Source organism: Perognathus longimembris, chromosome 2 (genome assembly GCF_023159225.1).
Source record: "Perognathus longimembris pacificus isolate PPM17 chromosome 2, ASM2315922v1, whole genome shotgun sequence".
Taxonomy (NCBI): Eukaryota; Metazoa; Chordata; class Mammalia; order Rodentia; family Heteromyidae; genus Perognathus; species Perognathus longimembris.
Genome location: NC_063162.1, coordinates 152,316,871 through 152,326,245, shown reverse-complemented (window position 1 = coordinate 152,326,245; position 9,375 = coordinate 152,316,871). Strand labels below are relative to the sequence as shown.

At 54.5% G+C, this 9,375-nt stretch overlaps 1 protein-coding gene across 1 annotated transcript in view; it reads right to left on the bottom strand.

Annotated features, from left to right (window-relative positions):
* Dpp6 (dipeptidyl peptidase like 6) overlaps nucleotides 1–9,375 on the bottom strand; it is a 318,595-nt gene that overhangs the window by 92,452 nt on the left and 216,768 nt on the right. Inside the window, 1 exon segment of the mRNA XM_048340519.1 lies at nucleotides 5,723–5,821. Coding sequence (XP_048196476.1) covers nucleotides 5,723–5,821 — 99 coding nt within the window.

Here is a 9,375-nt window from a genome sequence, read left to right as displayed (position 1 = left end):
GATGCCCGCCCCACTCTGACCATCCAGGGTGTACGAGCCCCTGGACTGACCAGCCCCGTGTCTGCAGACCCCACTAAAAAGCCTGAGGTCTTGGGACCTTCAGGGAAGCCGCTCCTTCTTGAACATTCCACTCACTCATCTCCAGGCTGCCCTTGCATCCGCCTTTGCAGGGATGAACCCAAATCTCGGGGCCCATCTTTGAATCCACCCCCCCCCCATGAGATCAGGGGCCTTCGGCTCCTGGACCCGATAACCCAGATCTGGTCACAAGTGGGCTCGCCACGCGGCTCCCCCAGCCGCCACCCCATCCTCCTCCGCAGACCACGCCTGCACGCACCCCACCGGCCCGAGCCCGGACCCGGCCAGTGACACGGCTGGCAAACCCCACGGACACCGAACTCCCAAGCCGCAGAGCCGCAGCTCAGCCGGAGTGGGGCCGGCTGGACACCCGGACCGTCTCTCCGCTCAAGCACTTACGAACACCAGCCAGCCCTGAACACGCCGACGGGCGGGGGGGGGGGGGGGGGGAGCCGCGACTCCCCAACAAACACACGCGTGTGGAAGCCCCAGAAGTCCAGACAGCTGCTGCCCAATTATTTTCCGAAATGTCCGGGTGTACGGTGGTGGATGAACACGTACTTCCCTCTTTCCCGGGAAGCTTGGTTTTTGACCCTTTGGGGTGTAGAGAGGGGGTTTTCACTGGTGGTCTGGCTCCTAATCCGGCGCTCGCAAGGACGTGATTCTTGCTTCCCACGGCGGGGTGGATGTAGATTTTGTCTTCAGGACTGTCCAGCTGTGTTTCCCGGAAGAATATTATTATTGACAGGTCTTGCTTGCTCAGCTGGTGCTCTAACACTTGAACAAAGCCTCCGCTCCAGCTTTTTCCCGGTTATTTTGGAGATGGAGTGCGCAAGACTTTTCTGCCCAGGGTGGCTCTGAATGAGTCCCTCCGGATTTCGCCCTCCGGAGTAGCCAGGATTACGGGCCCGCGCCATCGGCACCCGCCTCCTTCAGAGCGTCCCCTTGAACTTGGGGGGTCGTGGCCTCGCTTGGCTTTGTCAGTCAAGGCTGGCCCTCCGCCACTTGAGCCGTACTTCTTCTGGCGTCCTGCTGGTTATTTCAATATACCAGTCTCCCAGGCTTATCTGCCGGGGCTGGCTTCACACGGAGACCCTCAGCTTTCCGCCTCGTGAGCAGCTGAGATCACAGGGGTGAGCCACCAGCGCCCAGCAAGTATTTATTCTTACATGTGGCAATCAAGATCACGTCATAACATCTTCAATGCTGAGGATTTTTTTACGCACATAATATATATATATATATATAATACACACATATTTTTGTTGTCATTGTAAATTGGATATTTTCTTCATTTCCCTCTTAGGTTTTCTATTTGTGAAGAGAAAAGTATATTGCTTTATTAGTGTATTTTTTTTTTTATAGTGAGGCACGTGAAGAGTCTTTCCGTCGATTGCTTTTTAAAATCAGTGTCCCCTGGAGTTTTCTGAACGACATTCGCAGGAAAGGAGAGGAATGCCTTCCTGCACCTCCCAGCTCCTAATCTGGTTGCTGACCGGCCCCGCGGGGTCACCCAGACCTCGCCCTTGCCGATCGTATAACATCAAAGGCGGTGCCAGCGAGGGAAACCAAAGTGCCTTTTCCTAAAGTGTTCATTCAGCGATTGAACTCAGTGATCGGCCACGACCAGCCGTCCAGCCAGCAAGAGGCGCGGGAGGTGCTGTACTCTTCCGTCCAAGCGATCCCGGGAGCCCTGGGCGCCGTCGGGGGCTCGCGATCGGGGCAAGTCTCATCTCTGGAGGAGCGCGAGACGGCAGCTTTCAGAACCTGCTTAACACTCTCGGCACCGGAACGGCAATCGTGGAAATCACCGTACTGGAAAAATAACGCACACGATCCCAGCACCCGAGAAGAGGCGCCATGGTCTCCGCCGAGCGTTCCGTGCTTGGCTTTCCCAGCACCCAGCCCAGGGGCAAGGACGGCTCTGTATTCTCATCTTCACTGAGGGCGAACACATACACGTTTTCCAGACGACTGAAGCTGTTATTTGGATGGCGACATTAGACCTCATTTTTCTTTTTTTCCTTTCCGTTTTCCCACTTTTCTTGGGTGGGGTATTTCCGCGGCCCGCGCACAGTGCCGCAGCACTGTGCTTTCTACGTGTGTTTCACTTGGAACGGTCAGTCTGCCATGCTGCAAAGAAGACTCAAGATATTTTTTTTTTTCAGGATTTACGTTACCATGGCCGAAGGTCCTAAGTAATAAGGCCCCTCTGTAAAGGAGGCTCACTTTTCGGGAAAAAAAACAAACAACACAAAAACGGTGCGATCTAACCAAGGCCTTTCGTTCGATCTGTTGACAAAAGAGCCTTCTTTAGGGGCGTGAAGGTAACATTGAGGTCTGATGTTTGAATTATTCAAAAATAACAGTAAGGGGGGCTGGGGATATAGCCTAGTGGCAAGAGTGCCTGCCTCGGATACACGAGGCCCTAGGTTCGATTCCCCAGCACCACATATACAGAAAACGGCCAGAAGTGGCGCTGTGGCTCAAGTGGCCAAGTGCTAGCCTTGAGCGGGAAGAAGCCAGGGACAGTGCTCAGGCCCTGAGTCCAAGGCCCAGGACTGGCCAAAAAAAAAAAAAAAATAACAGTAAGGAGGATGTTTTTGGCTTGATTCGTTACTGTTTTTGTGCCCGTGGTGGAGCTGGAGCTCTGGGTTCGGGCACCGTTCCTGAGCTCTTTTGCTCAAGGGTGGCACTCTACCGCTCAAGCGACCCCGCCACGGCCCACCTTTTGGTGATTCGTTGGAGACGAGAGTCTCGCGGACTCTCCCGCCCAGGCTGGCTTCGGCTCGTGCTCCTCACAGCTCAGCTTCCGGAGCAGCTAGGGTGACCGGCGCGAGTCTGTCTGTACCGGGCTGGCTTTTCATTGGCGGTTAGGAATCCGGGAGAGTCTCCTGCTATGGCGGCCAGGTTTGGACGACCCGGGCTCAGACTGAACCGCCGTTGGGGTGGAGCCTGGAGGTGGGGTGCAGAGATTCCGCCCTCTGCCACACCTGTCTGGACTTGGGGGCTGCCCGGCTGCCGCCACCTGCATGGCTGGTTCTCCCTGCAAGCGGCATGCGGTCCCCCGGCCACCTTCCCGACGTCCCTTAGACGGGAAGGGCTGGGCGCCCGGGGCTGCGCAGTGCGTAGTTCTAGCTGGGAACCAAAGTCCACGGGCAGAGGCCTGGTGCCGCCGGTCCTCCGACGATGTTTCTGGGAAGCAGCTGGCCACTTCCGCCCCGTCGCTCTTGGCCATTCACCCACAAGGCGACACCTGCCACGTGGGGGGGAGGGAAAGCAAGAGCACAGCCGGGGAGGCCCCGCCCGGCCCGGGCCGCCACGAGTAGCCGAGTTCACCCCCCGCCGGCCTCCCCGCAGGAGGGGGCCCTCAAGCCCTGCGCGTGCGCGCGATGTCCAAACGGCCGTGCTTTCCCGGGAGCCGCGAGCCCGAACTCGGGGGTGGAAGAATGGAATCACCATTGGAATCGACACGCGGAGCGGACGTCCGGAAACGTGTGGCGGGCCCCGGAGGACGCGCGCTTAGCTTTGGTTTTTAAACCGCGGTTGTGAAGGGGATGTGCCGAGCGGCGTGCGGTTTCCCGAGTCGGGTGATGCGTCTCTCTCTCTCTCTCTCTCTCTGGACAAGGCGGTCCTTCCCTCGCTCTCTCCCCGCCCGTCATTCGCTCCTGTTTGTGAGGTCTGGTTCTAGGAGCGTTTACGTGTAGCTCTGAGAGGAATCCTGACCGACGGAGCTGTGCGGATCGGACACCTAGCATGGGTGCGGCGGGCGGGCGGGCGGGCGGGCGGGACACGCGGCGTGAAGGAGACTCGCACGGCGCAGAACAAGCCGCCAAGGGGCGGCCGCGAGGGCTTTCCATCATCGGTGGCCGGCTCGGGTTCGATTCAAGCAGCCTCAGGTAACACGCACGACCACGCACGATCGGTGCAGAGACTGCCGGTGGTTCCCAGGCCCGCAGAAAGGACGGGCTCCGCGCGGGGAGACATGCAGGGGACCTTCCGTTTTGTTTTTGTTTTTTAAGGAGGTATCTTAGCCAGGCACTAAAGACTCGCGTCTCTAATTCTAGTTGGTCAAGAGGCTGAGATCTGAGGACTGCAGGTCAAAGCCAGCCAGAGCGGGAAAGTCCATGAAACGTTTGTTGTCTATTAAGCGGCAAGAAAGTTAGAGAGGAGCCATGGCTCAAGTGAGAGAGAGCCAGGATCGTGTGAAAAAACTAAAGGACGGGGCCCAGGCCTGCGCTCAAGCCTCAGTACTGGCACAGAGGAAGGAAGGGAGGGAGGGAGGAAAGGAGGGAGGGAGGGAGGGAGGGAGGGAGGAAGGAAGGGAGGGAGGGAGGGAGGGAGGGAGGAAGGAAGGGAGGGAGGGAGGGAGGGAGGGAAGGAGGGAGGGAGGAAAGGAGGGAGGGAGGGAGGGAGGGAGAGAGGAAGGGAGGGAGGGAGAGAGGAAGGAAGGGAGGGAGGGAGGGAGGGAGGAAGGGAAGGAGGGAGGGAGGGAGGGAGAGAGGAAGGAAGGGAGGGAGGGAGGAGGGAGGGAGGGAGGGAGGGCGGGAGGGAGGAAGGGAGGGAGGGAGGGAGAAAAAGAGGGAGGGAGGGAGGAAGGGAGGGAGGGAGGGAGGGAGGAGGAAGGGAGGGAGGGAAGGAAGGAGGGAGGGAGGGAGATAGGGAATATTTATAGTAAAAAGAAACTACATGAATGGCGGGCCAGTAGACTTTTGTGGGCCCAGAATGGGCGGTGCCGAGATGAGCCACCTGTCCCTGGACAGAGACCCAGTGCCAGCCTGGGGGGTGGGGAGGGGCGGGACACCAGGAAATTCTCTCGCCAGCCCCTCTCTGCAGGGCCAGGGCCGACTAACGCGTTCCCCCAGCCTCTCCTAACCCTCCATGGTGTCCTCGTGCCGGCTCCTGCTTTAGAAACCATTCTCACTCCACATGCCTGTTTTCAATCCTTGCCTTTTATATAGATCTTCTAGCTTTTGTTTTCTTCCTGTGAATTCCCTGATGTATCAGATAAGAAAAGGATCAGCATCTTAGAGCTGAAGATTTATTTCTCTAACCACCAGGTGTGACTATGCGGCTGTAAACAAAGTTAATTCCTCTTCAACTGGGTTTTGGTACATAACTCCAGTCTTCAGATATCCTTAATATTATTGTACACCAACCCCATAGCATAATGCCACTTTAATCTCTCTCTGATGATAAGCCTGTGGCACTCAGATCAACTCAGGAACTTACTTTGAAACATAAACATCACTTAATGTCATTAGGAGGAGTCACAGCGCCTACAATATTACCTGTACTTATTTCAAGTGAGACTGAGCACGAGCTCTTTCAAGTACTGTACAGGCATTCCTGCAGTTGTTCTCCGACAGTGTAAAGCCTCAGGACGTTATCTTTCAATTATAGATGACACGCAACACGTGTTCCCGGCACCTGCAGAGAGTTTGGGATGGCAGCGCAACATGGACGCTCATCTTACTGCATTAGTGTGATTTCCATCGCGCATTCTCCATCCTTGGTTCTCAGCCTGCGGAGCCCAAGTGCCTCCCTTCTCCTTGGCTATGCTGAAAGCTGAAACCTGACATCATTGTCCGCTTTGCTGTCTTGCAGGAGACGAGCCCGAAACCACCCTGGCTAGACAGAGTACTTACGATTCTCTTGCCTTCTATGAGCACTGTAGAGTTATTGGTCTCAACGTTCCTCAGGATGACAGTTCCCGTCCGCTCTCTGTAGATGAATTCTGTATCTACAAGAGAGGAAATAAAAAGACACATGAGTCGCGCAGAGCCTCATCTGGGTTTCCAATGGACTCTTGTGTGAAATGACTTAAGTAGCTCCGAGGAAAGGATGGGGAGCTTTGTCATGGAAGGAGCCTTTCCATGCAGTGGATGCATCCGGCGTGGAGTCATGCCGTGTCCCACGAAGCTGGTCCCTGGCCTCACCTGCCCGTCAGAGGCAGCCCCCCCCCCCCGTCACCACGGGGCCGAGAGGAGCTGTACCGAGGGACCGTCCCCTCTCCCCGAGGCTGGAGAGCCTGTCCAACGCGTGGGGCCTACACTCAGGTCCCACAGATCCAGCCTCCATCTTGCCCGCAGAGGCCCGGGATGCACCAGCTACAAGTTTCAGGAGCGCCTGGTTGGAACAGCGCTTCCCAACGGAACGCACGTAACAATGACCCTGTACGTTTTCCCGGTACTCCTTTGTCTTTTTAACCAAGAGCGACCTAACATTTAAGACCCTCTTGGATATGTTTAGCTAAGAAAGAGCGAACACAGAGACAGCTTTTAAACTCATCCTGTGAGCCGCCTGGACTGAGCTTCCGGCTGGGAATGGTGCTTTGGGCAAAGGGGAAGGACGCGGCCAGCATCCGTCACGGTTTGTGACAACGAGGTCTCCTATGCCGATCCCGTCTTGCCTACCTCTGTACTCTTGTCTCTCCAGACCACACGTAAGTACACTCTAGAAGCAATTAGCGAGGCTCTTGGCTTTGTCACAGAGCAGCGCTCAAATGACAGCACATCACATTGCTAATGTTATTATAAAAGACAGGCAGCTAAATTGACACCTAGGGTAACCTTGTGTACGACTGCATGAATTGACAGGTCAGCGACGGGGAAATCCTACACCCAGCTAACAAGGCCAATCGCATCTGGCCTCACGCTTACCTGCAACACGGACACAACAGACACGCCCTCAGGAAAGCTGTACCTCTCCTCTGGCCTCACAATCAATTCTCTATCCAGGCTACAGACAGCGTGGCCGCTGTAACTGTCAGGCACACCCTCTGCCACTGGGGGGCACTGTTTCACCAAATGCTCGAGGCCCAACAGAAGACGCCACGGAGGAAACAGAACTTAGGAAATTAAACCCTCAAAAATAACCCAGCAACTCACTTAACACACACGAGCTAGTGAGCTAAAGAGAGTCTTCTAAGAAGAAGAAGAGAAAGTGGCTAACAGTCACATGAAGAGATGCTGAACAGCTCCGGCCACAAAGGAAATGAAAACCTAAACAACACTGAGATTCCACCTCACCCCAGCTAGAAGGGCCATTATCAAGAAAACTAACAATAATGGACGCTGGCAGTGATGAGGCCAAAAGGGATGTTACCACACTAGGGGTGGGAATGTAAACTCCTTCAGCCACTCTGGAAAGCAGTGCGAAAGTTCCTCGAAAAAGTAAGCACAGAACTATGCTATGACCCAGCAATTCCATTCCTGGGCATTTACCCCAAAGATTATAAACCAGGTTACAGTAAAGCCATCAGTACAACCATGTTCACTGCAGCACTATTTCCCCACAGCCAAGATAGGGAATCTGCCCAGATGCCCCTCAGTGGAGGAATGGATCAAGAAAATGTGGTATATACACTGCCTTTTCCAGGCTGAAGGCCAAAGCCACGTGTCCCCCCCACCCCCCACCCGGCATGGAGCTTTCCAGCCAGGGATAGCCAAATCCCGTGAGGGACACGTGGCTATGGCTAGAGACAGTCGGCCTTCACGGCATGGGCGGTATTGTCCCCACGCCTGTGAGTAGAGGGCGAGGAGGCCGCTGAGCATCTAACAATGCACGGCCTCTCAACCCCCACAAAAGCTATCAAGATGCAGTCTAGGTCCTTCATAACTTGGGGGCCACCTGTCAGATGGTCTCATTACGTGAGGTGAGTTAATTTCATATTTGATGAGGCCAGTTGTGTGGGTCTCTATTGCTTTAGGTCAAGTCCAGTTCAAGGGATGCAGCCTCCATATATGAATGTATGCATGCACAAATGTATGTATGAATGTATGCTCGCATATATGAACACCTGTACGCATGAATGAATGCATGAATGTAGGTATGAATGTAGGTATGAAGGAAAGAATGTGTGGATGAATGTATGTGTGAACACATGAATGAATGCATGTATGAATGCATGTGTAAATGTAAGTATGTGTCCATGAATATATGTATGCATGCATGCATATGTGAATGTATATGTATGAATGCATGAATAAGTGTATGCATGAACATATGACTGTATGTATCAATCAATGTATAAATGTATGCATGCATGTATGAGTATATGCATGACTATATGTGCATGTATGCAAGTATGAATATACATATGCACATAGGAATATATCATGTATGTGAACATGAATGCATGCATGAATCAATGTATGGGTGTATTATGGATGCATGCATGCATGAATGTACACATGAACACATGCATTATGTATGTCTGCATGAAGGTAGGAATGCATGTATGCACAAAGGTAGGAATGCATGCATGAATATATTGTGCATGTGTGCACACACGCATGCATGCACGCACACGTATATGTCTCTATCACTGAGTTTTCAGCTCCTGATTTGGTTGCTGGCCGAGGGTGTTGTTTGCAGATGTATCCACCACAAGCACTCGTAAGCTACAGGCCATTTTTTACATGGCTTTTCCACCCCAGCTACACATCAGGAGACTGCTTCTGACAGTACTCTCTTCTCTGCATCTGTTTCTAACCACAGCAGCCCAGCTCCTTCTCCTGGCCACCATGGCAGCGACAGAGTGAATGTCTCCTTCCTTACCGTCCTGTAGACGGGGAAAGTCCCGGTGTGCGCGGGTAGGGTAGCCTGTGAGCCTCCGGCGTGAGTGGAGATGGGGAGTCTGGGGGTCAGGATGTTACAGGGGCTGAGGGAAGCACAAGGAGAAAGGCGCGCCTGGTCCTAGGGCTGAGCATGCATGTTATTCTCATACAGCCTTTCCCTCGCATGCGGAGTGGTTTTTAAACACGGGCATATTTCTGGCAATATTTCTGGTAACTTTGCTTCTCTCCCTAGTCTCTGAATGTTGTGATGTCTGTGAGATGGCTCTGTTCTGGGGGGGAGGGAAACTCCACCCTCCCTCCTGCAGTGCTGTTCATAGGGGAGGAGGGACTCTGCCCTCCCTCCTGCAGTGCTGTTCATAGGGGAGGAGGGACGCTGCCCTCCCTCCTGCAGTACAGGAAGGGACAGTGTAAAGGGCAGGTGGCTAGCTAGGCGGATCGCCCGTGTCTGCCGGGTGAGCGCTTGGGCTGAGAGCCCCCGGCTGTGTCCTGATGCCCGGGCGGGCGTTGAGAACGCCCCAGGCCGAGCTCCTCAGGAGCAGGGCTGGGCGCCTCACCAGCTCCAGACAGCTCCTGGCCGGCAGCGGGTCCTCAGCCGTCTCCACGCCGGCCCCTCACAGGCAGGACAAAAAGGGACGTTCATGGCCTCTGGGTTCAGACCAGGCAAAACCATAAAAGCACCTTAGGTGGATGATGAACCATTGATCAACTCCGGGCA